At 38.8% G+C, this 15,229-nt stretch overlaps 1 protein-coding gene across 1 annotated transcript; it reads left to right on the forward strand.

Moving 5' to 3' along the window:
* Nucleotides 1-2,138: 2,138 nt before the first annotated feature.
* LOC137955035 (uncharacterized) lies at nucleotides 2,139-2,561 on the forward strand. Its single transcript, XM_068801915.1, has one exon. It carries the CDS (start codon nucleotides 2,139-2,141, stop codon nucleotides 2,559-2,561), a length of 423 nt encoding a protein of 140 aa, XP_068658016.1.
* The last annotated feature ends 12,668 nt before the right edge of the window (nucleotides 2,562-15,229 follow it).

Raw genomic sequence — 15,229 nt, forward strand, 5'->3', positions numbered from 1 at the left:
AAGTCGATCCCCGTTCTCTTCACCCGTATTTTTTGTGAAGAAACATGATAGGACATGGAGGTTTTGTGTTGATTACCGGGAGTTGAACGCTCAAACAGTGAAGGATAATTTTTCGATTCCGGTAGTAGATGAGCTCCTGGATAAATTGCATGGGATGTGGCTATTTACTAAACTGGACCTACAGTCTGGATATCATCAGGTCCAAATGCATCCCTCTGATATTGAGAAGACAGCGTTCCACACACATCATGACCACTTTGAGTTCGTCGTCATGCCGTTCGGGTTATCGAATGCACCCTCCACTTTTCAAACTCTGATGAATGAGGTATTTAGCCCCTATCTTCAGAAATTTGTTCTTGTGTTTTTTATGATATTCTCATATATAGCAAGTCCGGAGAGGAGCATTAAAAGCATTTAAGGATTGTTTTTGGATTGTTACAAGCACATCAGCTCTATTTAAAACAATCCAAATGTTCTTTTGCGGCTTCACATTTGGCTTATCTTGGTCACATTATCTCCCATGAGGGGGTCACGGTTGATCCCGAGAAGATTCAGGTTATTCATGATTGGCCACAACCACAATCTTGCTCAGCTTTACGGGGTTTTTTGGGTCTTGCGGGTTACTACAACAAATTTATTCAGAATTATGGGCCCTTGGCAGCACCCTTGACCAGTCTCCTCAAGACGAATTCTTTTCTCTGGAATGAGGAGGCCACACAGTCATTTGAGGCCCTCAAATTTGCTCTCGCCTCCACTCCTGTATTACAACTTCCTAATTTTGATGAATTATTTGTGGTTGACTGCGACGCTTCTGGTGGGGGCATTAGGGTCGTCTTACAGTAACACACACACATCCTATTGCATATTTTAACAGACAGTTGGCAGTTCGTCATAACAAACTGGCAGTATATGAACGGGAATTGATTGGGTTGGCCAAGGAGGTCCAACACTGGCGGCCTTATTTATAGGGTCGGGCCTTTCTCATCCACACTGATCACTATAGCCTTAAATTCCTACTGGAACAACGTCTGACGACGTCACCACAGCAGCACTGGATCAATAAGTTGTTGGGTTTTGACTTTTCGTTGGAATACCGTGCGGGGAGATTGAACAAGGCGGCAGATGCCTTGTCACGACATTTTGAAAATCAGCAGTTGGTCTATTCATTCAGTCAATCAAGATTCCTCATCCTTGACTTGGTGAGAGAAGCACATGCCACTCTTCCTGATCTCCAGGAGCTACACCGGAAAATTTCAGCGGGGACAATGGAATCGAAGTGGTCCATCCAGGATTTACTTATTTATTACAAACAACGGCTTTTTCTACCCCCTACTTCCGAGTTGATTCCAGCTATTCTCTTTGCCTACTATGACAACACACATGAGGGTATCCAAAAGACTTTGCACAGAATTCGGGCAGACTTTTATTGGCAAGCCATGAAGACCTCCATTGCAACTTATGTAGCAGCCTATCAGGTCTACCAACGCAACAAAGCCGAACACTTGAGTCCAGCCAATCTTCTACAACCTCTCGCCCTTCCTACACAGGTTTGGGTCGATATTTTTATGGATTTTGTTGAAGGTCTTCCACAGTCCTCCGACAAATCAGTACTCTTTGTGGTGGTAGATCGGTTCTCCAAGTATGGACATTTTATTCCACTGGCTCATCCTTATACAGCTACACGGGTCACACAGACTTTCCTGGAGCAGATTGTCCGCTTACATGGCATTCCAGAATTGATTGTGAGTGATCGAGATGCGGTCTTCATGAGCACCTTTTGGCGGGAACTCTTTCGTTTGAGTGGTACTAAATTGAAATTCTCCTCTGCATATCATGCACAGACAGATGGTCAGACCGAGGTGGTTAACCGTACCATCGAGATGTATCTATGGTGCTTGGTGGGCGATTTTCCGAGACAATGGGTTCAATGGCTACCGTGGGCTGAGTACTATTACAACACTTCGTTCCACTCCGCATTGCAATCCACTCCTTTCAAGGTTCTATATGGCCGGGATCCCCCTCGCCTTCTCTCGTATACTCCAGGGTCCACCTGCATGGACGCTATTGATCAAGCACTCATGGACTGTGATTTGCTGTTATAGAATATCACAGAACGCCTATGAAGAGCTCAAGTTCGCATGAAAGATGTCTACGACAAAGGCCACCGTGAGGTCTCCTACGAGGTAGGGGATTATGTTTGGTTACAGCTCCAACCATACCGCCAGCAGTTCCTTGACGGACCACCACGACATAAGCTCTCACCCAAGTTTTTTGGGCCTTTTCCCGTTCTTCGACACGTGGAACCAATCGCCTATCAACTCCAACTGCCAGCCATGGCCAAGCTTCATGATGTGTTTCATGTCTCCCTCTTGAAACCACATATAAGGTCTCTGCCTACATCTACTCCAGTCCACCCACCGGTTGACAATAGAGACATTATTCTTACACCAGTCGTTGTGTTACGCGCACGGTTGATCAATGACCAATGGGAGATTCTCGTTCAGTGGACGAATATTGAACCAGAGGCGGCGACATGGGAGCGCGTGGACATCTTCAAATAGATCTACCCAGCTTTTGAGCTTGAGGACAAGCTCTTTCTCCAGGGGGAGACAGATGTTGTGGACTCAATAGCACACCGAGTCACACAAACGAAGGAGGCAATAACTCACTGAGTTCATTAGTTATAATTATATTGCTTTAAGTAGGATTTATTTTGAATTTTGTAAAGAGTATGGTCGTAGGGGCAATATTGTTATTCATTTAGCCCTAAAAAATTATGATGTCAACCCTATTTAAGGGGTAGTGAAATAGAGAAAAGGCAAGCATTGAGAATTAGGTTAAACAGGCTGGGGACTCACCTTGACGAGTTCTAGGGTTAGAAATCTCCCTTGAGGATCTCGAGGTATAGGCTTTCTTCAAAAACCTGCATATTCATCCTCCATTGATCATCACTCTTCATCCATCCTCCATTGATCCATACCGAGCAAGGGAGGGAGACTTTTTGTCGTTTTTTCGAGCCCAAAGAGAAGGTTCTTCGTCTCTCTCATCAACAACATCTAGAGAGGCATCAAACCCTCCTTACCGAGCAGAAAATTGAGGATTTTCATCCTCATCTCACGAGCAGTCCTAGTGCAACTTGGGAGGTGATCACAGCAGAAAGGAGGTAACATTCTTACATACTTGTGCTCAAAGTTATTTAAGATAGAAGCTTGGCACTCCTATCACGAGCAACAATCAAGAAGGCCACAAACCCTCTTTGTCGTGATTAAGAAAAGAGAAGATCTTTCTCTAGCGAGTTCAGCATAACTGTTGGGGTCTCCTACCCTTCCTCTTGGCCGAGCACTGGTTAAGAGAAAAGTTCACCTATAACCTTTGACGAGGGCAGTACTTCAATCCTAAGTGTTGGAGTCTCAAATCCCACACCCCGTTACTCGATCCATGACCCGGAACAGTAACACCTAATTCCAAACTAACAAGAGCAATAATAATAAACGCGAAAGAAGGAAAAAGCAAGCATGGAAAAGCACAACAAGATTTATATAGGTTCACCTCAAGGTGAGACTACGTCCTGTTTTTCGCCACTACAGTAATCCACTATGAAGATGAAATAGTTTATAAGAGAAATCGAACACTTTTAGGTGTTTCTCTCTAACCTCTAGGGATGCAACTCGAAATGCTCCTCGGATCAAGATCATAAAACAAACTGTCCTTAATGAAACAATAGTCAATATATCATGGATCAAATGGGGGCTCCGCTCCTGCACCCCCTGGAGGGGAGCTTCCCGACCCCCTTTCAACCCCAACGGTGACCTTAAAGCGAAGATGAATCTGTGACAAACTCAGTGTAAGGAGTTAATTAGGCTAAAAAACTTAACACGTAGAACTCAAATCGAAAGATGGTGGTCATGTAACTTTTGGAGACAATAGCAAAGGTACCATTAAAGGAATTGGTAAAATCAGTATTTTAACCTCTTTCATATCCGATGTCTATTATTCCATTTTGTGATAAAGGAAAAAAAGTCTCATTTGAAAAGGACAAACTTATTTAAAAATAAAATTGATGAACTAGTTTAAGAAGGACATAGAAATAGAAACCCCTATGATGTGAACATAGTTGATTTACCCTCAACTAGTGCCATTTGTTTGGGTGAAAAAATCAATGAATCATGGTTATGGCATAGGAGACTAGGATACATAGGAATAGAGTCCTTGAACAAATTAGTTAAGAAAAACCTTGTGATAGGACTACCGGATCAAAAATTTGTAAGAGAGAAACCTTGTGATGCTTGCCAACTGGGAAAGCTACACAAACACTCTTTCAAGTCCAAGAATGTAATTTCAACCTCTTGGCATCTTCAACTAATCCACATGGATTTAGTTGGACCCACTCGAACCTTAAGTCTTCATTGAAAGTGTCTCACCTTAGTGGTGGTAGATGACTATTCTAGGTTCACATGGGTAGATTTGCTAGCACACAAAGATGATACTTTTCTAGTCTTTGCAAAATTATGTGAAAAAAGTTCAAAAGTAAGGCTATAGCATTATTAAAATTAGGAGTGACCATAGTGGAGAATTTTGAATTCACAATTCAATGAATATTTCACAAAGCATGGTATAGACAATACATTGTCAGCGCCTCAAACTCCTCAAAAAAATGATATTTTTTAGAGAAGAAATAGAATGTTAATTGAAACAACAAGACATCTATGAGAGTTGAGGAGTTGGTAAATGTCAAGTTCGAAGAATCTGATTCACCAAATCCAACCCCAATTCCAATTTCAAATGAAAAATATGGAAACTCCTTCGATTCATCCCTGGGATCTCAACCTCTATACCAAAATATTGAAGAGAACCCAAATTACCCAAATAACCAAGAAGAACCACCTATGGAGCCAAACAACTATAGGTTCATGGTTGATCATCCCCGAGAACAAATCATTGGTGACCCTTAAGGTAAAATTGTAACTGGAAGAATAACTCACAAAGCTATGGTGAATAACACTTTCGTTTCTCAAATAGAGGCCACAAGATGGCAAGACTAAAGCCAATCAAAATCTTATTGGCCTATGTTTGTCCCATGAAATTCAAATTGTACCAAATGAATGTCAACAGTGCATTCCTGAATGGGTACATTCAACAGGAAGTATACACTAGACAACCCAAAGGATTTGAAGACATGAGCAAGTTTGACCATGTATACAAATTACATAAAGCACTATATGAGTTAAAGCACGCTCCTACAGAGTGGTATGAAAGATTAAGCAAATTCTTCGGAAAAAAATGGTTATAAAAGGGATATTGTGGAATAGAGACTTTTTACTATGAACTATGATCAAAACTTGATTATCCTTCAAATTTATGTGGAGGATATCATCTTCGGTTCTACAAACCCCTCACAATGTCAAGAATTTGCTAGTATAATGAAGAATGAATTTGAGATGAGCTTAATGGGTGAACTCGCATTTTTCCTTGGACTTCAAGTAATGAAAACCAAAAATGGAACATTCATAAATCAATCCAAATACATTAAAGGATTGCTTAAGAGATTCAACATTGAAAATCTCAAGTCAACTAGGACACCCATGAGTTCATCCTTGAAACTTGACTTGAATAACTCAGGTAGGCCATAGATCAAAAAAATCTATAGAAGCAAGATAGAATCCCTATTTCATCTATCAACCGGTAGATCAGACATAAGTATGCATGTGTGATAGACTTCAATCCGACCCTAGAATCTCACTTAGTGGTTGTGAAGAGAATTTTCCATTACTTACTTGGAACAACCGACTTTGGTCTTTGGTACTCAAGTTCATCAACCATTGATCTAGTAGGTTATTCCAATGCCGATTTTGCTAGATGCAAAGTTGACAGAAAGAGTACGAGTGGTAGTTGTCAACTACTTTAAAATATGTTTGTCTCTTAGTTTTCCAAGAAACAACATTCAATTGCCTTATTTGCCATCTATTGAAGAGCAACTATGGATGAGTCTTACATGACTCTCATAACAAGAAGTCTTACAGAGTAGAATTAATATGGTGGAGTCTTACAGGGGTTTCTTCTATTTATGTTCGATTATCCAATTGTTCTAAGAGTTATTTTTTACTATTTAACTTTGGGTGTAACTGGGATAAGGATAGTTTAATTGTAATTAGATTCTACTTGTTTCCTTTATTATAAAAAGAAGCTAATTGTACTCAATTTACAATAAGTTAGTTATGTATTTATCTTTCACAAAAATTCAACACCATCGATATTGAATACATAGCTTGTGGAAGTTGTCGTGCTCAACTTCTTGGGATGAAACAACAACTAGATGTTTATGGATTAGAGCAAAGTGAAATTCAAGTCTATTGTGACAATATGAGCACCATAAGTCTAAGTAAGAACCCAATTAACTTCTCTTGATCAAAACATATAGAAATTAAACATCACTTTGTTAGAGAGTTGGTTCAAACCAAAGTAATTAGAACTGATTTTTTCCTACTGAAAATCAACTAGCGGACATTTTCACTGAGCATTGGGATTTGATCGGTTCTAATAATCTTCAAGGAGAACTAGGCTGATGAAATTAAGTTTAAAAGACTTTCCCAGAAAATTCTTGCCATAAGAAGGAAATGAAAACCAAAATATCACTTTTCAATCACTCTGCAAAGGGCGTTGATCGATCAATGCATATTGATTGATCAATCAACTTGAGCGATTGACCCAAGGCTCTTCCAACTCCAAATCCGAATTTTTACAAGATATTGATGACAAAGTTTATGGTGAAAAAGTACACTCCTTCAAAAGATTCAGAGATTTGTGAAGAAATCCTCAACTGGAGGGAGCATTTCCAAACATGAAGTAAGTTTTACTTCAAAGAGCATTGTAGAGCTTAGTAAACTCGACATTGATTTCAATAAAAGTGAAATCAATGGATTTGAAAGGGAATTTAGGCCATATCTTTATCTTTTGGTAAGTGATAAGGTCATTTACCTACTTTTGGTAAAGGTCTTCTACACAAACTTTGAGGTTCACCACCTATGTGAAGAAGACAACTATCTCTTTGGAGACAAGTGACCTCAATATGATACTCAACACAATGTCTTTGGGGCTAGGGAAGTATATCAAAGTGAATTGGCCTATGCAGTTCCATACCAATTGCCTCCAAAACATACAAGATGCCATCCTTCTCACCTTCGGTCAGTATCGCGGGTAACTCCTACAAAGTGAAAACCAAAGACTTAAGTAAGGAACAAAGAGTGTTCATGGAAATTGTTACCCACATTCTCAATCCTAGGAAGGGTACCTTCTCGCAACTCACCATGGACAATATCTTCTCGATGTGAGCTCTCACATGGAAGATAGACATGGATTTTGGGTACTTCATGGCGAGTCAAATGATGGACATTGCATCTTGCTCCCGAGCCGATAGACTTCCATTTGCTCAATAGATTACAACCATCCTTCGCCATTCTGGAGTTGACTTAACCAAGTGGGACATAGGTCAAGAAATTTGGCTTCACCAAGTGGAGAGGCCAATGGGTTTAGAAGGACACAATCAATTGGATTTGGTGATGAGATGAGCCCGGAGCCACTAGCCAAGCAATTCGAATTTGCCAAGAAGAAGAGGATTGAAGATGCATCCTCATATTCAGAAAGACTCAAGGAACTTGAAGACACTGTGGATGATGTTAGAGCAATCCGGACAACTATCCTTGCCACCCAAGAACAATTGAAGATGGGTCAAGATGAGCTTCAAGAGAGTCAGAGGAGGATTGAGACCATGTTGAAAATCCTCGTTAGCTGCTCAACTCTGCCACCACTACCTCAATAGTTTTCCTCTTGCCTATTTTAACCGAGCTCAAAACTCTTTCTATTTACATTTTCGTAATTTTGATTTTATCTTTTCTTACATTTGTATTTACAACATCTCTTCTACACATTTTCACACACACACACACACACACACACACACACACACACACACACACACATATATATATATATGAAAGGTCTTTGAGCCCTTTTATCTCACTATTCATTGCAAATCTTTTTGAGTATGACAAAAAAGGGGAAGAAAATATCCATGCCACTAACATTCTAAAATCAAAACTTAAAACTTGAAATTTGATGTGTAGATTAAGGGGGAACTATTTCCCAAAAAAATTGACATTTACTTACCTACGACTCTTAGGGATGATATATTTTTCATTTTTCAACATTAGGTTTTGTCATCATAAAAAATGGGGAGATTGATGACCGAGTATTGATTCCTTTCTTGATTTTGATAATAACAAAACTTAATTGATCTAACAATTTCAATTTAAGCATTTTAGATGCATTTCATTTAAGAGACACAAAACTCAAAGGTCTAAAATGAACCAAAACAAACTTCTCAAAGACCTCAAGCTCCATGGAATGACAAAGTGTTCTTGAAGAAGCACCCTCGAAAAGAAGTAGAGAATTAAAGAAAAGAGTTTAGGAAATACTGAAAAAATGTCAAAACTCAATCTATGTAAGAGAGCAATTCCAATCCTTCCAAAACTTGAGCTACAATGTAAATTTTGGAGTTTTACGACATATTTGCATTCAAACATGTTTTACCAATGCATACATACATAACATATATGTTAGAATCACTTGGGATCACAAAAATCTATTCTATAAAAATTCGCATAATGAAATGCACTAGATTGATCCATCACCATCTGCCAATGATTCATCAACGAGAAGTGCACATGCCAAAAATATAAAGTATGACCAATCAACTAAGGTCAGTTGATCAATCATCTAGAACATGGTTGAACTGTGCTATCAAGCATGATCGATCAACTCAAGTGGACTAATCGATCAATATTGTCCAAGCAAAGAAAAATCATGTTGATTGATAGATCAACCTCATGAGACTGATCAGTCATACAGAACTTTGCTAACTAGGGACCTAAAGCATGATTGATCATAGCAAAGCATTGATCAATCATACTTGTTATGCATTGCTAGTAGGAATTTTAACTAATCAACCATGCCCCGTACATTGATCAATCAACTTAAAATGTCCAACCCAATGGGAAGATATTGATCAATCATACCATCGATCAATAAGCCATTTTCTAAAAGAAATATAATTGTTACACACAATTGATTGATTAATCAATTTACACTAATCAATCAATGTGAAATCAACTTTTTGTAAATGACCAAAAACTGGCAAGTTTGGCTTGGGAAACTTATAAATACCCCACCAAACTTCCAATTGAAAAGATAATGAGCTTTTATTGGCATATTTACTGCAATTCATAAGTGTTCTCTTGAAATTCCTTCCTAACTCCTATTTTGAGAAAGAAAGAGCCTATTTTGCAACATATTTTATTCCTTTCTCAATTCCAACTTTTTGCATATGTTAGAAGATGGGCCCAAACCTATAAGAACAAGGAAGGCCAACACATCCAAGAGATGTAGAAGATGGGCTCAATGCCCACGACCAAGGAGAAGGCCCACGACCCATACAATGATGACAGGATGGTAAATAAAGAGTCATCTCATAGAGATGGCATTGATGCAATTAGTTTAAGTTGTAGGGGTATAATTATAATAGTGTAGTTTTATTAATTTATAAATTGAGCTTCAAGGGAAGGGTTAGGACATAAGTCCACAACCTCTTTTTCTTTGTGTTTTCTCCCAATGGGTGTCTTTCTTTTTCTCCATGAGCTAAATCCATGGAGTCCTAAAAATCAACATAGTATCAGAGCATTGATTTTCAAGACTCGTAGTATGGTTTTCTCGGCTAATCATTCTACCCATTTTTTTTTTACTTCTTCCAATTTTCAGTATTTTATGTCCCCCCTATCGAACAAGTTTTTTGTGGAAAAAAAAAGAGTCAATCCAAATTTCATTTTGGCGCCATGAAACTCCAACTTCAAGCTTGCTAATTCTTCCTTTCAAAGTCACGCCTCAACCCAACAACATGCACCTCTCTCCTTGGTGAGTCCTGTATTTGCCTAGTGCTTTGCTGTTGCAGTAATTTAGGTGCCAACTAGAGGTTTTTATCCCTTCTAGTTCGTGGTACTCTGGTATTGAGGTTCATCTAGACTTTTTTTGCTCTTGTTGATGAACTAGGAATCGATCTTCATTACTCTCAGTAGTTGTTAGGAAGCCATAGGGTAAAATATTACTGCTGTTGTAAATTTTTACTTCATCTTGGCTTACCAATTCTCTCTGGTATCTCTCTATTTTGGATGACTCATTAAGCAGTACAGATGTATCTCATTAGCAGCAGACACGAATTCCTCTAGCAGTAGATCAAGGTTTCATCGGATGACAGTCGACTTGCACGATATCTCCTCTAGATCACAACTCTCTCTGCTTTTAAGGGACGATCTTTGGTCAATGTCATTCCGATTTCTCGGTGATGATTAGTTGTTAGCAAAAAAATTATTAAAAACCCATTAGAATCTGATACATTGCCAGCCGGATTGGTTTTTTCGTTCTGTTTCTAGTGTATAATATCAGTTGTATACATCTTATTTGAAACAACAACAATTACTTGGTTTATTTCTGGAAAGTTGCCTCCTATCCAGTGTAGATTGCTTCTGTGTTGTTGTTTTTTGAAGTCTCAGGCTCGTCCCAAGTTGCTCTCTGCATTGACGTCCAAATTTTTTGTTGATCTCATATCTTTCATCTATGGAACATTGCTTTTTTGAACGTTCTCTGCCAGATTGTGTTTTGCTACCAGTTGGTTGTTAGATCCATAATAGTAAATTCTAATCCAGAATTTACAACATGCTAGAATATTAGGATTAAAAACATACCTGGATCCATTCTGTAAATTTCGCCTTTTGATGCGGAATTTCTCTGACAAACGATAAGAACGGATATGGTCTTCCTCAACTAAATCGCCTTATTCCTCAATGGGACCTCCGTCTCTCTTCCGGATGGGGAGAAGGGAAACTGAGTGTGATTTAGTATATTGGGGACCATAACCATGTTGTGTCTCTTTATATAGGGTTCCCATAATTCCCTATGGTATCTACTCAAGTGGCCCATATTCATGGCCCATTCCTTAATGGGCGTAACAAAATTAGATCACTTAATTTTATCCCATTCCATTAATAATAGAAAATATAATTGCATAATAAATATGTTAGCCAAATTAGAATAGGAAATGTGAATTTCCTAAAATTTCCCACTTGGGTTACATATCATTCCTGAAATAATTATATCACAATTCTTTAGGCGCGCATCTGTATACTATTAATAATGGAACCATCGTATATATTAATAATGGAACCACCGCGACTTTCATCGCATTACATTTGTGACTAAACCACGATGATCACCATACTAATACACTCAATGACATAGATCAAATATGGATGAGTAGCATGGAAATTACATGCAATATGATCTCAAACATGCCTATTTCCAACTGGTCCTTCTTTAGTCATTAGTGAGATCTTTCCATAGTCCTTAATGCAATGTGAACATTGCACATAGAAAAACACATGCAAGTTCATAAATAAAATAATAAGCAATCAATTTTATTAAAAAATCAAATAACTCAATGTCTAAAGCAAACATATAGTACAAAAAAATGACTCCCACTAAACCAAGGTATCCTCAGAAATAACGCCCATATGATCAGTGTGCTCATGAAAGACCTTAGGCGGTAAACCCTTGGTTAATGGGTCTGCTAGCATAGAGTCCGTCCCTATATGTTCTATAGAAATCTGCTTATTCTGAACTCTCTCGTTAACAACTAGAAACTTGGTGTCAATAAACTTTGAATTCGTTGAGCTCTTGTTGTTGTTGGAATAAAGTACCGCCGAGTTATTGTCACAGTAAATCTTTAATGACCTGTCAATGCTATCTACCACTCGTAGCCCATTGACAAAGTTTCACAACCATATTCCGTGGTTGGATGCCTCAAAACAAGCAATGAACTCCACAGCCATGGTTGAAGATGCTATGAGAGTCTGCTTAACAGACTTCCATGAGATAGCTCCTTCACCCAACATAAAGATGTAGCCTGATGTGGAGCGTCTGCTATCTTGGCATCCGGCAAAGTCGGAGTCAGAGAACCCAATGATCTCTAAATTGTCTGATCTCCGATAAGTAAGCATGTAGTCTTTTGTTCTCCTCAAATAACGCATCACGCGTTTGGCTGCCTTCCAATGTTGCATACCCGGATTACTCAAATACCTGCCCAGAATTCCTACTATAAATGCTATGTCGGGACGAGTAAAAACTTGAGAGTACATTAAACTCCCTACTACTGATGCATAGGGAATTTTTTGTGTCTCTGTTCTTTCAAGATCATTTTTAGGGCACTATTTGAGACTAAATTTGTCTCCTTTAGTGACGGGTGTGTCTCCTGGTTTACTATCTTTCATGCCGAATCTACTCAACACCTTATCAATATAGCTCTTTTGTGACAACCTAAGGATACCTTGAGAACGATCTCTAAGTATCTGTATACCTAATACAAAAGAGGCATCACCAAGATCTTTCATCTCGAATGTTTTCGTTAGAAATTTCTTGGTTTCGTGCAGTAAGCCTATATCGCTACTAGCGAGTAGAATATCATCGACATATAATATCAGGAAGATGTATTTACTCCCACTGAACTTATGATAGACACAATCATCAACAACATTTGCCTCAAAACCATACGAGGTTATGACTTGATGGAACTTGTGATACCATTGACTGGAAGCCTTTTTGAGACCATAGATGGATTTCTTCAATTTACAGACCATAGACTTTGGATCACCAGATACAAAGTTTTTTGGTTGTACCATATAAATCATCTCATCAATGTCTCCATTGAGAAACGCAATTTTGACATCCATCTGATGTATCTCTAGATCTAAATGAGACACTAGTGCCATTATTGTTCTAAAAGAGTCTTTCAAAGATACCGGAGAGAAAGTCTCTTTATAGTCTATGCCTTCCCTTTGAGTAAAGCCTTTAGCGACTAGACATGCCTTATATCTCTCGACATTGCCCTTTGAATCCCTCTTGGTTTTAAATATCCATTTACAACCAATGGGCTTCGCACCTTTAGGCAACTCGATGAGATCCCAAACGTCATTGTCTTTCATAGACTTTATCTCATCCTTCATGGCATCAATCCACTTTTGAGAGTTAGAACTGCGCAAGGCTTGACATAAGTTAATCGGGTCATCTTCTGTCAATCCGACGCCATCCTCATGTTCTTGGAGAAATATGATATAATCATCTGGAATCGCATTTCTCCTCTCTCTAGTGGATCTCCTTAATGGCACCTCTTGAGGTTGTTGAGTTTGTATTAAAGGTGGTGCAAGAGGAAGAATCTCATTGCCGTCTTGATTAGGAACAATGACAGGAATAGGAGCCTGAACATTGTCCTCTAGTGTTTGAACTGTGTCTTGAACAACAATAGGTATGAAGACCTGATCACTATCAATAACAGATTCTTCTTCAAAGACAAAAATCCTTATGTTTTCTTCCCTTTCAAACTCAATATCCTCAAGGAATCTCACATTTCCCGTTTCAAAGAAGGATCGTGATGTGGGATCGTAAAACTTATAACCCCGAGAGCGTTCAGCGTAACCAACGAAATAACAGCTAACCGTCCTTGAGTCCAGTTTTTTTCATGTGGCCTATAAGGCCGGGCCTCAGCTGGACAACCCCAAATGTGCAAGTGCCTAATGCTAGGCTTCTTGCCTGTCCAAAATTCATAGGGGGTTTTGGCAACTGCTTTGCTCGGTACCCTGTTAAGGATGTACATTGCGGTCTTGAGAGCTTCTCCCCAAAGTGACTCTGGAAAAGAAGAATGACTGATCATACTCCTTACCATATCCTTAAGATTTCAGTTTCATCGCTCTGCAACACCGTTCATGCTGGGTTTTCCCGACATGGTGTATTGCAGAACAATTCCACACTCTTTGAGGAAAATCGCGAAGGGTCCTAGACGTTGTTCTCTTGATCCATCATACCGTCCATAGTATTCACCACCACGGTCGGATTTGATAGCCTTGATTTTCTTTCCAAGTTGAAGTTCAACTTCAGCTTTGAAAGACTTAAAGACGTCCAGGGATTGTGACTTCACATGTATTAAATATAGGTAACCGAATCTAGAGTAATAGTCAATGAACGTAACGAAGTACTATTGGCCATTCCATGAAGTTGTAGGGAATGGACCACAGATATCTGTATGTATAAGTTCTAAGACATCTTTAGCTCTTTCGGCACCTAATTTTCTAACATTTGTTTGTTTCCCCTTGATGCACTCAACACAAACTTGGAAGTTTGTAGTATCTAGGGGTTCAAGAATTTCATCCGACACAAGCCTTTGAATTCTCTGTTTAGAGATATGTCCTAAACGTTTGTGCCATAATGTGGCGGAATTCTCACTTAATTTTTGCTTCGTACCACGTGAACTAATTTGCAATATTTCTCTATAGGAACTAACAATATCAAGCATATATAGATTATCAATTAAGGGACCGGAACCAACAAAATTTGAATTTTGGTAGAGACTAACTTTATTATTTCCAAAAGAACAAGAAAAACCTGATTTGTCCAAAATGGAAATAGAAATTAAATTCTGCCTAAAAGACGGTGCAACAAATGTCTCAAATAAATCCAAATAAAATCCAGTGCTTGATTGCAATCTGAAAGTTCTTATAGCTTCTACTGCAACTTTATTGTCGTCGCCCACAAAGATGAATTTTTCAGCATCACTTGGCGATCGGCTCCACAGGCAACCCTACAAAGACATACTAATGTGAGTGGTAGCACCAGAATCCACCCACTAAGTGTCTTTACTGGTAACTTACTACTATTACTGGCCAACAATCATTCTCGTCGATCCATTTATCTTCGAAACTGTTGAGCTTGTTGGAAGTGTTCTTTTCAGAAGTTTATGCAGTTGATCTGGATTACTGCTATCATCTTACACTCTGCCTGCCGGTTTATTTTGGGAAGATTGTCGAGAATATATTTGCTTTGTTCGGAAAGATTTACTACTGATTCTTCGGGAGATATCTCCACTGTTGGTTTTCGGAAACTCTTTGATCGTCTTCATCACCGCTAAGCAGTTGGACGTTAACAGAGGTAGTCTTTGCAAATCCGAAATTTTCTGCTATATTCGGAAGTTTTTTTCGTCTCTTGATCAGTAGTCCATTCTGATTCTCATTGCTGTTTTACGGAAGTCTCACAAGATTACATTCCGAGTTTGGTTTACTAAATCCGAGTTTGTCTCAAA

This window comes from Aristolochia californica, unplaced genomic scaffold, assembly GCF_029961685.1.
Source record: "Aristolochia californica isolate CCGP_79_NKW_82.1479 unplaced genomic scaffold, dmAriCali1.0.hap1 SCAF_2, whole genome shotgun sequence".
Classification (NCBI taxonomy): Eukaryota; Viridiplantae; Streptophyta; class Magnoliopsida; order Piperales; family Aristolochiaceae; genus Aristolochia; species Aristolochia californica.